This window comes from Choloepus didactylus, chromosome 4 (assembly GCF_015220235.1).
Source record: "Choloepus didactylus isolate mChoDid1 chromosome 4, mChoDid1.pri, whole genome shotgun sequence".
NCBI classification, from domain to species: domain Eukaryota; kingdom Metazoa; phylum Chordata; class Mammalia; order Pilosa; family Megalonychidae; genus Choloepus; species Choloepus didactylus.
The window spans coordinates 42524656-42540459 of record NC_051310.1 but is presented as its reverse complement, the minus strand read 5'-3'; the positions used below and the strand labels follow the sequence as shown (position 1 = coordinate 42540459).

The 15804-nt window shown below is 42.2% G+C and overlaps 1 protein-coding gene across 2 annotated transcripts in view; it reads left to right on the top strand.

The window, feature by feature from the left end:
* The window catches only part of RAD51B (RAD51 paralog B), a 781261-nt gene extending 766356 nt beyond the window's left edge, over positions 1–14905 (top strand). For both annotated transcript variants that reach the window (XM_037832462.1, XM_037832463.1), the window contains 2 exons: positions 2735–2813; positions 13046–14905. In XM_037832462.1, the coding sequence (XP_037688390.1) occupies positions 2735–2813; positions 13046–13062 (96 nt within the window). In that variant the 3' untranslated portion in view covers positions 13063–14905. The remainder of the gene's footprint in view (positions 1–2734; positions 2814–13045) is intronic.
* The last annotated feature ends 899 nt before the right edge of the window (positions 14906–15804 follow it).

Here is a 15804-nt window from a genome sequence, read left to right as displayed (position 1 = left end):
ATGCTAATTCTCTTCTTCCCCATTCAGTAATAAATAGTTGGTGCTTTGTTCTGAATGACAAGGCCTAATTGCATCCTAAAATATTTGTTAAATTTGTCCCAACATTCTAACCAAATTAAGATTTGTATTGATATCATGATTGTCTACTCTATTTATATTAACTCTTTCTCTAACTTTTTGTTTGTTTGTTTTCTGGTATCTAATTCAGTATCCCATCAATTGGACTAGTTACATGATCCACAAGTCCAAATGTCACCTTCTCAGTGAGGCCTTTACTTACTACCCTTTTCAAAACTGACTCTTCCCCAATCCATATAAACCCTGTACTCTTTCTCTGCTTTTTTTTTTTTTTAACCTGTAACACACAAAACATCTAACATACCACATATTTGTATTATTTATTTTATTAGCTTACTGTATCCTTTAGAATAAAAGATCCATTAGAGCAGCAATTTTTGTCAGTTCTGTTCCTTGCTGTATCCCATATCTGTTGTACGGGTGCGGTTGAATATGTCAGTGCCCCCATCTAGGTCAGTAAGAATGCTGAACATCGACAGGGAAAAGGCCTGAATCCAATACATTCTGCTAGGAGTTGCTACCCCTTTATCAGATTGCTCTGGATCCTCTGGTCACTTATAAACCACCAATGAAATCAGCATCCAGCCCAATTTATCTTCACTTTCAAAAAAGGCCATTGAGATAGTTTGTTAATTTTTCTTTACTGAAAGCTGAGATTTTATGTTGTTCATAGCCCTCTAATCTATCAATTTGGAAATTCTAACCAGAAAAAGGAAGAGGGGTTCATCTGTCATAACTGATCACTTCCACTTTTTCTCACTGCACACAAATCATCCTTTGGATAATCATTTTTAAAACCCTGGCCTGAAAGGACAGAGCGTTAAACAGATATCTATCCAAATCCCTTGATTCCCTGGAAGGGAGTACCCTCCAGGTGTGAAATCCTAATTGGCCCGGCCTCGGTTCCTGTTCACAGAGTGGATATTTAGTCCCTGGGAGGGGGAGCAGTCAGATGATGGAAGTGGAATATCACAGAGTTAGAAGGCTTAGGTTCAGGTGCCACTTTTGTGTAGCATTAGAAGATCACATCCTTTTTTCCATATGGATAATGGTGGTTCCTGCCCTTGGGAAAGGGGGAAAGAGAAAATGAAGGACACACAATTTTCTTATGAAAACATAATCTAGAAGTTCTACTTCTCACTTCTGCTCACATTCTGTTAGCCAAAACTTGGTCACGTGGCCACACCTACCTGCAAAAGAGGCAGAGAAATATTGAAACTTGGGGAGTTATTTACTAAAATGAAGAAGGGGAAATGGATATTGTAGGCCCTGCCACAGGTACCCAGGTAATCAGTGGAAGAGCCTGAATTCAAACCCTGGTTTATCTGAGACTAAAACCTATGATCTTTCCACCATATGATACTACGTTTTGGAGTTGATAGTCAGTAAATGTTATTGAATTAAGATATAAACATTCTATGTAAGCCTTTTGGTTATTTGAAATGTTTTCTTCCTTCTTCCTTGCCTCTCCAATTTCCTAAATGGCTCTGTGCCAAACTGTCAGTATTTTTAATGATGTTATTTTAATTTATAAAACAGGAAACTAATATTCATTTTCCTTCAGTAGAAATGTTGCAATAAAATTACCCACCAATCCCTAGAGATTCTGCAGAGCTATGAGCTGTGATAATCCATTAATGAGACTAATTTTTTAATAATCAAATGGCCTCCATCCCCTTTAAAAATGGCATCTTCTTAGGATAATGCCATTGCTCAAAACATTTTTGGTATTATGTTTTTGTTGGTGTGTCAGTCAGTTCTCGCCACAACAATGCTTTGTGACAACAAGCACAAAATCTCAGAGGCAAACGACGGTAAGCACTTAACTCTTGTGAATGTGGGGATGCTGGAGGTCGACCATGTAGGCCAGGCCTGGCTGGGCAGCTCTGCTCCAGGGGTCTCTCATCCTCCTCCTGGGACAGCAAACTAGCTTGGATACATTTCTCTATGGCAATGGCAGAAGTGTAAGAAAACAAATGGAGACGTGAGAAATATGAGGCTTCTTGGGGCCTTTCGACTGGGAACTGGCACAGCGTATTAGCCAAAACAGGTTATGTGGCCAAATGCACAATCAAGTGCTGTGGGAAATACTCTACTCTTCTAGTGAAAGGAAATGCAGTCACATGGCAGAGGGCGTGAATATAGACAAAGGTGAAGAAGTGGGGCCAACAAAGCAATCTCACATAGCTGGCCTTGCCTTTAGCAAGTTATTTTGAAAATTTAGGGTAATAGATCTTTATCTTTTAAGGGTGGCTTTGAATTATTTATTTTATTTATTTATTTATTTATTTTTGTAGAACAGCTAAATTTGATGAATAAAATTGGGGAATTAGGCTAGGTTTATCTTTGGGCAGAAGGGTAGCTGTTTAAGCATGTGACATAAAATAATGAGACTGAATTCTAGAAGGATGGGTTGAAGAGTATAGTATTCATTCAGTGGCATAATATTTGGAATAAATGTATGGCTTTCCAAGGTGACCGCTTTGAAGGAGTAATACTCATTTGAATGTTTAGTTTTAAAATAGTTCTTAAAAAAATAAATCTATGACTTATTGACATATGATGCGAACTTTGTGTCGACCTTTTTGGTGGGAAAGGGGAGTGAATACAGGCTCATCCTTGATACTAACCCTGGGAAAATATGCTTTGTATGCAGATTCTCATTGCCAAATCCCCTCTGGCTCCCTTCACCTCATTTGTCTACACCATCAAAGAGGAAGGCCTTGTTCTTCAAGGTAAGATCTTGGATTAAGCTATTTCCTTAAACTAATCACTGCTCGGTGCTGCCCATTGCTGGTGGTAATTGCTGCTAAGGTCCTGATAGAAGGTACTTCAGGAGAGAATCAAAGACCTGGATCAATTGGCCAATGACATTTCCTGATGAGATGAAAGAGATTGTGGCAAGAATTTAACAGAAGATTAAGGTGGGTGACACTGAATGAATGAGTGCCAAACCCAACAAATTAGGAAGTGCCGACATCCGAGTCTTCTTCACAGATCCTGTGGAGCGAGGAACAGGGCAGTGAGTCTCTGACATCCGTGTAGAGGAGCCAGCACTGCCTCAGAGCCATCTCACTTAGCAGGGTAAAGAACCATCTGGGCTGGCAGCCTCTGGGGTGCTTCGTCATGGCTGGAGAGCCTACTTCCACTCCCTCTTTCTGTTTACTCCATTTCCTTTCCTTGCAAACAGGTCTTGACAGAGCCCTTCCCCTGGGGACCAGGCTGATCTGTACCTTGGTGACTTGGAAGGAGATGAGATCTTGCTCAGGGTGGGACACCCCAAGGCCACAACCTGGAGCTCACTGATCTACAAGTGGTGGTTCATTCTCAGATGCTGGGTACTAAGGTGGTTAGCAAAGGTGTCTGATTGTAGGTCTATCCAGAAAATAATTAACTTGAAAGGGTAAATTCAAACACTGTTGAAGTTAACTGAGAAGAATCAACCTACAGGTCAAATGTCCACCTAAAACTGCTTTGTGGATAAGGCTCCCCACCAAGGCATTCAGAATACACATCTGTTCCCCACTGTTGGGCAGGAGGCCCCACCTACAGAGACACATAGGTGAACATCTGGCCTGAACCACAGGGGAGCATATTCCCATCACTGTCCGTGGAAGGATCATCTTCCCTTTAGGATTTTTTAAATTGAGTATTTTTCCCCAGGTTTGTGAAACAGGACAAATCTCTGCATTCCCCCGTGGAGACACAACACATTGCAGAGATCTAACAGGCTGCAGAGTTCATTTTTCTGACTGAGGAAAAGGCGATGGCCTCCCCCTTTCCTTCTGCTTCTGAAATGCCTGCTTCTTAATGGACCGAGAGCAGTGTGTTTATTTGGTGGAACTGAGCTCCACAGCAGGGCCTCTCAGGTCCAGGGAAATTTGGGGTAAGAACTGCTGACCTTTGGCTCTTAGCCTTTGACTTATGCTATCCAAGTTTCTTGGTAAATATTTTTTTTCACAATTGCAAATATTGTTTTCTGACAAAGAAGCAGAGATTTTAAGATCAGATTAAGGAAAGCAAACAGCAGGCCCCTTTGTTACATTCTCTCTGAGGGTGTATAGATAATAAGCAATCAGAAAGCTGGACTTTTATTTACCTAGTGCATAGAATGGCTTTGGCTCTTCATTTTTAGAGGCTTTCTTAAAAGATTAGAATTCTATTAAGTAGCAAATTTAGATGAGGATTTCAAAAAACTTCTATGGAAGATTACAAGACAATTTCAGAAGGAAAAGAGCACCAGTTCTGCCCAGATGACCTCCAGAACACAGTCTTGAGAGCCCCTGATGATGCCTGTATCTTGATCACTGGCATTGTGGTAAATAGCATTTCTAAACCTGATCTAATCTGGATCACTTTGGGGACAATATTTGTGGGAACAAGATTCATGGATTTGCCTCTCTGATGCTCACTGCTAAAAGCGTGATTTTCACAGGGGCAAGGAAATTGTTTAGGGAGAGCAGAGACCAGAAATACAATGATCTGATAGAAGTTAAAACCTGCAAGGAATTATGATTAGAGGAAGTTGGAAAACAGGAAGAAAGGAGATTACTAAAGGAGGTTGACCTGGACTCATGTGTCCAGGAGAGAGAAAAATTCAGGAAAATGACTTATGATGCAAGAACCCAATCAGTAGGAAAAAAAAAAAAAGTGAAAGAGAACGCAGGACCTCACCTGACGAGTGTGCTTTCCAAACTGTTTCCTCTAGCCCTCTCCTCTAAGTGACACCCTCTTTCTCTGAGGTTTTCCTGGGCAGTGGAACCCTTATCCCTCTTTTAGCTCTGTCACTGAGTACAAGCTTCCCAGCATCCCCTCCCTTCATGCTAAGCACTCCTAAGACTTGGCGAAAACAAAAAGGAGTTCTGCTCCCCAGACAAAAAAAATGGGATCCCTCCTTTCTTGGACAGAACCCTTGGATTTCAGTTCCAGCTCTGGTGTGATCTTGAAAAAAATCTCTGGGGCCTTAGTTTTGTCAGTTTGAAAATGATAATGTTGGCCTTGATTCAGTGCTTTTCAAATTATGTTGCACCTGTAGGTCATGAAATCAATTTAGTGGGACACAACCAGCATTTTAAAAAACAAAATAGTGGAGAATAGAAAATGTCAGATTATATCACACATACTGTATTGTTTAATGAAATATTTGTTTTGTGATTAATTGTGTGTGTATTTGAATTAGGAGTTTGTGTATGGGGGTTGCAATGTAAAATGTCTTTCTTCCTTGGATTGTAGTAACCAGCTTGGGTGATCATTAACAGCCTTCCCACTTCAGCTTTATCTGATTCTCCTAGGAAATGGTGTACTTATCATTCACTTAGCTCAGTAGAGTTGTACCCTTGAGATCTCTATACACTGGAACATAAAAGTGCCCCCCTACCCCCAGCCCCGACCAGATGACCCAGCTAAAAGACATCTGCACAGTTCCCCAGGTTTTTTTTTTTTTTTGTCTTGTTTCTTCTTTTTTTTTTTTTAATCATCATTTTATTGAGATATATTCACATACCACGCAGTCATACAAAACAAATTGTACTTTCGATTGTTTACAGTACCATTACATAGTTGTACATTCATCACCTAAATCAATCCCTGACACCTTCATTAGCGCACACACAAAAATAACAAGAATAATAATTAGAGTGAAAAAGAGCAATTGAAGTAAAAAAGAACACTGGGTACCTTTGTCTGTTTGTTTCCTTCCCCTACTTTTCTACACATCCATCCATAAACTAGACAAAGTGGAGTTTGGTCCTTATGGCATTCCCAATCCCATTGTCACCCCTCATAAGCTACATTTTTATACAACTGTCTTCGAGATTCATGGGTTCTGGGTTGTAGTTTGATAGTTTCAGGTATCCACCACCAGCTACCCCAATTCTTTAGAACCTAAAAAGGGTTGTCTAAAGTGTGCGTAAGAGTGCCCACCAGAGTGATCTCTCGGCTCGTTTTGGAATCTCTCTGCCACTGAAGCTTATTTCATTTCCTTTCACATCCCCCTTTTGGTCAAGAAGATGTTCTCCGTCCCACGATGCCGGGTCTACATTCCTCCCCGGGAGTCATATTCCACGTTGCCAGGGAGATTCACTCCCCTGGGTGTCTGATCCCACGTCGGGGGGGAGGGCAGTGATTTCACCTTTCAAGTTGGCTTAGCCAGAGAGAGAGGGCCACATCTGAGCAACAAAGAGGCATTCAGGAGGAGACTCTTAGGCACAAATATAGGGAGGCCTAGCCTCTCCTTTGCAGCAACCGTCTTCCCAAGGGTAAAACTTATGGTAGAGGGCTCAACCCATCAAACCACCAGTCCCCTATGTCTGTGGTCATGTTAGCAACCATGGAGGTGGGGTATCCCCAGGTTTTTAAAGCAAAGAAACCCTTGATCCCTGGGTAGTGGACCTTGGAAGTGTACCAGCAGGCAGAAGTCAGGAAGTCTTCCTGTGTAGGGGTTGCTCTGGCATGACAGCTCCAAGTTGGTATGGAAGTTGGTACTTGGAATTCCAAGTGGGATATGCAATCCATGTCTGAGGGGCATAGAGACAGAAAGCAGGGGGGCTGGAAGACTGGGGGCAGCCGCTGTAGTAATGCCTAAAAGACAAGCTGCCCAGCTACTAGTGGCTTGACATTTAAGTCTTTCTGATGGAGCCAGCCCAGAGTGGTGGGAAAGGTCAATTCAAACAGACTAGCCCTTGGGGGAGAAGGGGGGACTGTTAGTGAATGTGGGAACAATCTCTCAGTGCATTTTATCCCCTTAGCATGCCCCCAAGATCCCTGCAGACCCGCTAACCAGGAGGTCTTATAATACCTGAAGAGCTCCTGACCGTACAATCAAGGGGAGGGAATAAAAGGTGAGGCCAAAATTTGATTTATCAGCTCCACAGGCAATTCCCCTCATTGGTTCTGAAGGATTAGGATGCTGAGAACAGCCAGCAACTGGGGGCCTTGTATCCTCCCCTCCCCTTTGTTCACTGGGATGGGAGGGATAATAAAACGGCTGGCTGGAGAGACTGAGGGTGGTTAGAAATTTCTCAGGCTGCTTTTTGAAACACTTGAAGGAGCCAGTCCATGCTATTGTTGTAGGAAAATAGAAAGCGGAACTATTCTCCTTTGCAAAAAAAGAAAAAGTAAAAGAAAGAAAACCCACCCTCCCAGCATCTTCAGGAGGCCGCCTGGTGCAGGCCATTAACATGGTAATACCATCCTGTTTGCATCTTCTTTGTCTATTCCCCGTTTGTCCGGGATCATGGCCTCTTGTGGCTGGGCCTGAGACCCTGGAAATGCTTGGGCTCCAAAGGAGAGGGAGCTCACAGTCACCACCACGCTGATGTTTTGGACTCAGAGGGGACCACATCCAGCAGAAGGAGAGTTCAGCCTTTTGTTCAACTAAAGTAGGGAAGATCGGGGGTGGGACGAGGAGCCTGTTAATCCATTTTTCCTTTTGTCCCTAGAGTTCACCATGCAAGCCCCTGTGCCCACCGAATGGAAAAGCTTAGAGATTTGGCTAGCCCAGAGAGAGGCTATGAGGTGCCGAGACCTAGTAGAGAGGAAAAAGCAGCAGTTGTTTGGGAATTGGCTTTATGTGTTGGGCCCAGAGAGGGAAGAGTTTACGGGTGTGCTCCAACTTGAGCCACATCTTCTCTGGTGGTGTCCTTTGCTTCCCCAGCAAGCCCAGAACACAGCTGAGCCCCCTGGCCTCTTGCGCCACAGCCACGAATCAAGATTCCATAATTGAAAGCAGCCAGGCTCTGTTCCTAATGCTGCAAGAGGCCCAGGCTTGGAGCAGCGGAGCCGTCCTGGCTTTCCAAGGACGACACACCTTTGGACTTGGTAAAGAAACAGATCCTAAAGAAGGGGCTGGCCAGGGAAAGTGAAGTTGTTGATTCCGTCTTTTACGCTTTCTTTGCCCTACACTCCTTTTTCCTCAGGAATCTAGGGAGCATTTGAAAACCATAGCCAGATTGTTTTGAAGGAGACAGAAGATATTGGCTCAGTTTCTCACTGAGACTTAAGTGTTTTTTATACTGGTTTTTGAAAAGCCAGCTCAGGTACGAGAGGTTGAATTTGGATTTCTGACACTGGCCTCTACTAGGTTTGAATAATGCAGCATAAACACTGGGATGGCACAGGGGAACTCCTGGGGAGACAGGGCACCCTGGGGTAGGGTCAGAGAAGGTGTTGGAATTGAGGCTAGTTTCCTGTTTCTCCAACCACCTAGCATAAGGGATCAGAAGAAACCAGAAAATAAAGAAACAATGATTTTTTTTAGAGCTGGAAAGCTGGGTGCCTCATCTTTCTTACTTTTCTTTTACAATCAGGAATTGTTGGTTGTTTGATCCCCTTTTGAAGTATATCCGAAGAGGCATTAATCTCCTCTATTTGTTCCCTTGTCACAAACTTGGGTTTGATTCTTCCTCCCCCATTTTCTTGGTCACTGAGCCAACTGGATGATTTATTGAAAAAATTTCCCCACCCCACCTCCACCCACAATACAAGCACTTTAGTTCATCAAATTTCATTTAGTGTCTGTAACCCATCTAAATGTTTTCTGCCTGATGGACCCAAACTGACCCAGAAGAGTCTCAGTCTATTACTATCCAGATATGGAGATGTCTGCTTGGTAAGTGCCACCCACACACCTGGCATGGGCCTACATTCCTGCAGTAGCCTGGGCAGAGAGCCCTGGGATTTAATGAAGCAGAAAAAGTGAACTCCTCTCCCAGAGGTCACAAAGAAGAGGGCAGAGCAGATCTGTTAGGTTGTCCCCATTCTGCCAGGTGCCACTGCAGCCTCAGAAAGCTTGTCCTGTCCTGAGCATTGTCTTATTTTGCTTCTGCCTGCTTCTTGGCAAAGAGCTTCCCAGAGGAACCAAGGAAGGACCCCAGTGTGCCCACATCCCTCCTCCTTGTGTAGCATTCACTTCACAGACCCTCCCTCCATGACATCTGCCCACATTGACCCTCTGCTTTGTTCACTTCTTGTACTCTACCTGTTAGCTCCCAAAGATAGATACTGTTTTCAGTGTAGAAAAATATTCTTGATTCAGAACAGTACAGAAAATAATAAACCAAACATCCATGTATCTAACACCTACAGTAAAAAATGTTAAAATTTTGTCACATTTCTTTCAGGTTTTTGTTTTGTTTTGTTTTGTTTTTAAATTACAGGAATAAAACTTGACAAAGTTCAAAACTCCTTTGCACATACTTCTAGTCCATTCCCTTACCACCCCATCCTCCTTCCCAGAAGTAGAAGCTCTCCAGGGTTTGATTAATACCCATCCATTCTTAAAACTTTTCTACATATGTATGAATCCAAACATAATATAATGATTTGTTTTCCATGCATTTTAAAATTTGAAGAAATGGTTGATTGGACACATCACTTCACGCAAGTTGCTTTTGTTATTTAACATTATGTTTTTGTATATATCCATGTTGATATGAAGAGATGATGTTCTTTCACTTTAATTGAGGTGTCTGCATCCACTGTATGAATATATCACGTTTTATCCATTGCCCTATTAAGGGAAATTTCAATTATTTCTAACTTAATGAACTCCTTTGCACATGTCTCTTGGTATGCAGGTATGAGAGTTTCTCTAGGTCTATATTAAAAAGTGAATGGCTGGTCAGAGGGTATGCACATTTTCATCTCTATTGGATAATTCCCAGTTGCACTCCAAAGAGGTTCACCTGTTTACACTCCCTGTGGAGACAATGGATCAATGTCTATGCATCTATGTATAATTAAGAGTTTAATGTCATGATTCCATGGTTAATCTTTGCATATGTGTCATTGGAGTGTAGGCTTTCCATAGCCTCTTTGGGGATCTTCTGCATAGTGCGTGTGCTTTGTGCATATACTTAGATTAACTGGCAAAAATGACTTCCCACTCCGTAAAGTTAACTTGTTACATTTCCCAGAGAGAGAGCATTTAGTCTTCTCCAACACCCTTATTTTCAGGTGAGGGAATTAAGGTTCAGAAAGATGAAATGAAACATGTTCACTGCCTCAAAATTGGTTTTATATCCCTTTCCAAGTACTTAGCCTCAGCTCCTAAGGTTTTGGAAAATCAGGAATGAGTTTGGGTCCCTCATCTCCTACCATAGCAGCTCCCATAGCAACTTATCTCTCAGGCTTTCTGGACCCAGGTACTCCAAGCCCATTCTGAATCTTGAATTTTGAAATTCTAAGCTAAAATGGATCAGTCACAATGGTATAGTGATCCCTCAAGAAACTCCTGAGTATAATGAGGTTGAAGTTTGGCTGGGGGTAACTGCAACCTAAAGTAACAGTAGCACACAAGATAGAGGTTTACTGTTTTCTCAGGTAGCATTGTGGAGACCTGCAGTCCAGAGCTGCTACAGCTCTGGTGGTTGTCCAGGAACCCAGGCTCTCAGCTTACTGTTCCATCAGATCTAGGTGTTGCCCTTGTCCTGTCATGGTCCAAAATGGCTGAGCATCATATCCTCCATGAAGGGAGCAGGACTCGTGGTGGGGAAGGGAATGGTGATAGGAGAGAAAAACATTCCCTTCTTCCTTCCTTTAGAGACATTGCACGGAAGTTGCACATATGGCAAGAAAGTCTGGGAAATGTAATGTTTAATCTGGACAGCCATGTCCCCAGCAAAAATATGGGACATCTGTTATTATGAGAGAAGAGAATGGATATTCAGTGACATAGCCCTTTAAGAGGAGCCCAGTTGCAGCGATTTAGGCCCCTGCGTGCAATAGTACAGACCCTGGGGCTGGGTTCATTGAGTAATGGAGTTATATTCTTGAAATGCACCATAAATATTGTGTGTTAGAAATTCTTTAAGGTACACCTCTGTTCCCAGATTCTAGAGCAGAGGCACAGGGCATTATAATCAGTCACTGCACCAAGGATCGGCACCCAAAATCATGTCCTCCTACCCAAAATGAAATCTCCCTCAGGTGGGAACTTTTCGATTTTTCCAGATTATGCACTATGCAAGAAAGAAACAGAACGAGAACTACTAGTGCTTATAGCACAAGCCAGGGTATGAACTTGGATCCAAAGTCATAGACCAAACACTTTTCCCTTTTTTTTTCCAAAAAAATTTTTTTCCCTGTCTCTGCTTAAAAAAAAGGAACAAAATGTCATTTGGAATAAAGTTATAAAGAAAAACTTCATTTCAGGGCCTGGATTATAGTTAGGCTGGCTCCACACTCCTCTTTTAGAACCTAGAAGCCATTTGGCTGTATTAACAATCTGCATTTGTGCAAATGCCCAGGTAATAATACAAAAAGATGTTAAATCAATTCAGGTTATTGATTTTCTTTAAAAACGTCTTCCAAAGGACTTGGTGTTCTTTCTGGAATATGACTTAAGCTCCATTTCAGTGAGTTCAGTTCAGCAAGCATTCTTTCAGCATCTATTGTTTGCAAACCATGGTGCTCCAGACTGGAGGATATAAGGTTGAGAAAGATGATCCCTTCCTTTTAGTTCAGTATCTAGTTAGGGGAGATTTTCTTAAAGAAGTTAATCAAAGGCAAACTGTGACTTCTGTTGTCAAGGTTCAAACAATGGGACATGGAAGGCTAGGGTGGTAGACTCATGCCAACCGGGATGACTGAGGAAGTTTCCTGGGAGCGTGTGCGACTCGAACTGGACGTCAGCTCCTTAATGCTGACAAAAACTGCGTTCCATTGTTTCCTGACAGGCCGGTTTCTTTTGCTGTTTGAGGATAAATTTGGGGACACGGAGGAATGTTGATTAGTGCCCTGCGACAAATGTTGAATCATGTTGACTAATGCATTCTAAATGGATTGGCTCAACAATAGGGAATGTTGAGAGTCAAGAGCTCAAAGCCTGAATTTCACTGTGTGATGAAGTGCAAATAACTTAACCTCTTAGTGCTTGATTTGTGCATCAATTAAAACTTGCTCATGATGAGAATCCAACAAGTCACCTTGATTAGAAAGTGCTTTACAAACCTGAAGGGTAGTAAACATGCTTAACAACAACTACCAAGACACACTTTCCTAACCTTGGATTAATTAGCATATCCACACATGCTGCTCGCCCCATGCGAAACTTCTGTTTCTTCACACATGCCATGAAAACTGACAGGCACCTCACCGCACTCACAAAAACTGACAAATAGAGGAGCTTTGGGAAAATCTTCCTATCTACCTACCGGGGCTTCTGTGTCTTTATACAACAAATGTCGCTGCAGTACTAAGAGCTGGCACTGCATACATAGCTCTTTCTCTCTTTTGACATCTCCCAAGCTAAGACTGCTTGAGAACCTGGCCTTCCGTGTCCAGATGTTTACTGAATTCTGAAGGCCCCTCAAAGGGCCCAGGTTCTTTTGTTGCTCTCCAAATCATTTCCCACAGAGACTGACCGATGTCCCGAAGGAGCCCTTCAATAGGGAGGATAAATGAAGGCAGATGAAGACATGACCCCCTGGTGCTCGCCCACATCCACTCTAACAAAGGGTCTGCGGCGCAACCTTGTAAGGAGCGTTTTGGTCAGCAGCGTCCCTACCAGAGGCCAAGTCTCCCCCACAGGGCTGCTTTCAATGGCTGCCGTCATAGTGGAAGTATTGGGCATTTGTTAAGGGCTGTAGTGGTGCTAGGTATAGCACAAAACATCTAAATCATGGTCCCCTCCCTGTGTGAGAGCTTCCTGGCAGCTGCCTTTCTCAGGAGAAACTTGGGTGTAGTGGAGGAAGCCAAAGAGGGACTCTACTTCTCTGGATGACCTCTTTCCACTCAGAACTAGCACAGACAGACTCCCCGTTTGTCGGCAGCTAGCAGTAATCAAGCTGGGTTGTGGGCCCTTAACCCACACCTGTACCTTGTTTCTGGGTCTCTCTGGTTTACAGCTTGCAAATGAGAGGACTGCTGCTGTCAGAAAAGTTTTATTTTTTTAGACTGCTGGTGAGAAGTTAATGCATTTCATGACAACATTTTTTCAAACTTTCTCTTTTTTTTCCCCCCCTTTTAGGCCAACAGAGGCCATAGGACACTGTGACCTTTGTCTAGAGCTGATGGGGGCATGATTTGTGAAATGAAACAGGACCATGCTGCTTGAAAGAAGGAAGCGGAAGCCAACATAATGGGGATTAATTAGTTGATTGCTGTTGAGATGGTAGCAGATTTGCTCCTGTACCATTAAGCCAGTGATTTCAGACCTAGCTGGGACGGTGAAGATGAAGAAGGCTTTGTTCAGGTCTCTAGATGCGTGGGGCTGAAGTCTTTGCCGCCATGGGATGTCAACTGCCATAATAATAATAATAATTTGCACTTATATGGCACCTTTCAACCGGGCACCTCAGAGCTGTTTAACCACACTAATTAATTAAAGCTCACAATTCCCCTGTGGAGAGGAGGAGGAGGACTAACAGGATTTGTAATTGCAGGAGGGAACATTTCCGAATAAAGTATTGTCCACGAAATAAAAAGAATAGGTGTAAAGGAATTAGGGTCTCCAAAGAGTAACTGATTCAGAAATGAAATCATGGAAAGATGGGCGTGGGGGTCTGCTCTTGTGTCAGAGGGAGATCAGTGGTCTCAGAATTCACTGACAGGTTCAGGTCCAACCAAGAAGCGGAGCATGTATGGCATTAGCGGCATTTGGAGGGTCATTAGCCACATAACTATTGTGGTGTAAATTCAAGTTTCACTATTATATTGTATACAGCCTTGCAGAACAAAGAGTGAGATTCATGCAATATCTGAGAAAGGATGAAATGATTTCTTTAGATTCAAAGGCCAAAGCTGGACTAGTCAACTCACAAATAAATCACCTGGTGACCCATAGTCTAATTTAGTCATGTTTCCAGTGGAACAGCCAGCCTGCCGCTCCTCTGCCAGGAGGCTTCTGACCAAAGCATCAGATGGGGCTCAGCACAAGGTCTGGGGACTTCAGCCCCTTCAAAGCTAGGCATGAAATCTTCCCAGTCTTTGGCATTGAGACCCCCTTACCCAAGTTGTTAACGACCTCAAGCTGTTCCCCATAGAATCACTATGTACCTGCTCCCTCTCTGGAGATTTTAAGTGTCTTGGGGACTAGACTCAAGTTTTATCCTATGTTGTGTCTCCTGACAATGCCCAACAGAGTACTGTGTACATAGTAGGTACAGAAAGATAAAGAGTGGTTGCATGGCTAGGTCCTCTGAAAATCAATATTTTTTGAACACCTACTAAATGCCTAGTGCTAACGTGAAATTCAAAACAATAGGATATGAACTCCATCTTCAAGAAATGTATGGCAAGGAACGGTAAAAGACTTATTTACTACTAATTATAATATAAAGCAGAATAAAATAAGGACATAATAGACACACTATACAAGCCACACACTATAAGGGCAAAAGAAGGACCATTGTCTTCAGCCGGAGTAAGACAGGGACAGGAGTTTCCTGGAGAGCAAGCAGGAGCTCTGGGCATCAGAGGGGAAAGCAAGAAGGATTTTAGTAGACAGGGAAGAGGCAGGAGAGGTGGATTTTCCAGACTGGTCATTTGTCTACCTCTGTGTGAAATACAGTTTGAGAACTTACGGTCTTTAATGGAATGTTTGTGAAAACTAGGCTGTTTTTGCAGCTGATTAAATGTACATTTCCTATGAATTCTTGTTACACAGATTAGCTCATTTCAAACATAAAGGGACTATTTAAGAAGTTGGGAAAGATGTTTATCCTCTGAAATTATTAATTTGTTCTCCCTCCACTTTCACCATCCACCAAGAAGGGAAAGCTAAACAGTTCACACATTAAAATGGGCACTCAAAAGTGTCTGAAACAGGTGAAAGGAAGACAGCTGCAGCCCAAATAGCAAAGAATAAATACCTTTCTCCTTGAGACCACTTTTTTTTGCCTTTTGTGATTTATTTATTTCACTCTACATAATATTTTCAGGCTTCATCCATGTTGTAGCATCTATCAGTACTTCATACCAGTGATAGGAAATATACTACTTCCAAAAGCAGTCCATTTCATTTCAGACAACTCCAAGTATTAGAAGTTCTCCCTCATTTTGAATTAGCCCTACACCCCAGTAACTTACACCACTGATCTTAGGCCCCTGAAGCAGTATCATTTCAAGTATTTAGAGACCATTTTCCTTCATGTTGCTCTATTTCCAAAATTTTGTGTTAGACTTGCTAGATCTGATTGTCAAAAGAAGCAAGAAATTTGGATATTTATATACAGTCAGTGGTTTAATGTATACTCATATTTTTTTAATATTATGTTAGTCCCAATAAAACATCTGCTGCAAACCAAATATGGCCAGTTGCCTACTAGTTTGTAGCCTCTGATTAGCTTCTGTTAATACAGATTAAAGGGCATGTTAGCATTTTTAAGTGATCTTGTCTCTTTGGGTAGGCATTGTGTCCTATTTTTGTTGTTGTTTTGTTTTGTTTTGGGTTTTTTTTTTTTTTTTTTTGGTAACAGTTTCATTAAGATATAATTCATATACCATACAATTCACCCATTTAGAGTGCACCATGATTTTTAGTATATTCATAGAGTTGTTCAACTATCACTACAATTAAGGTTAGAACACTCTTTAGCCATTTCTCCCTAATCCCCTCATCATCTCCCGCCTGCCCTAGGCAACCACTAATCTACTTTCTCTATAGATTTGCCTAGTCTGGATATTTCATATAAATAGGATCATACAATACCTGGTCTTTTGTGACTGGCTTCTTTCTCTGAGCATAGTTTTTCAATGTTCATCTATGATGTAGCATGTATTAGTACT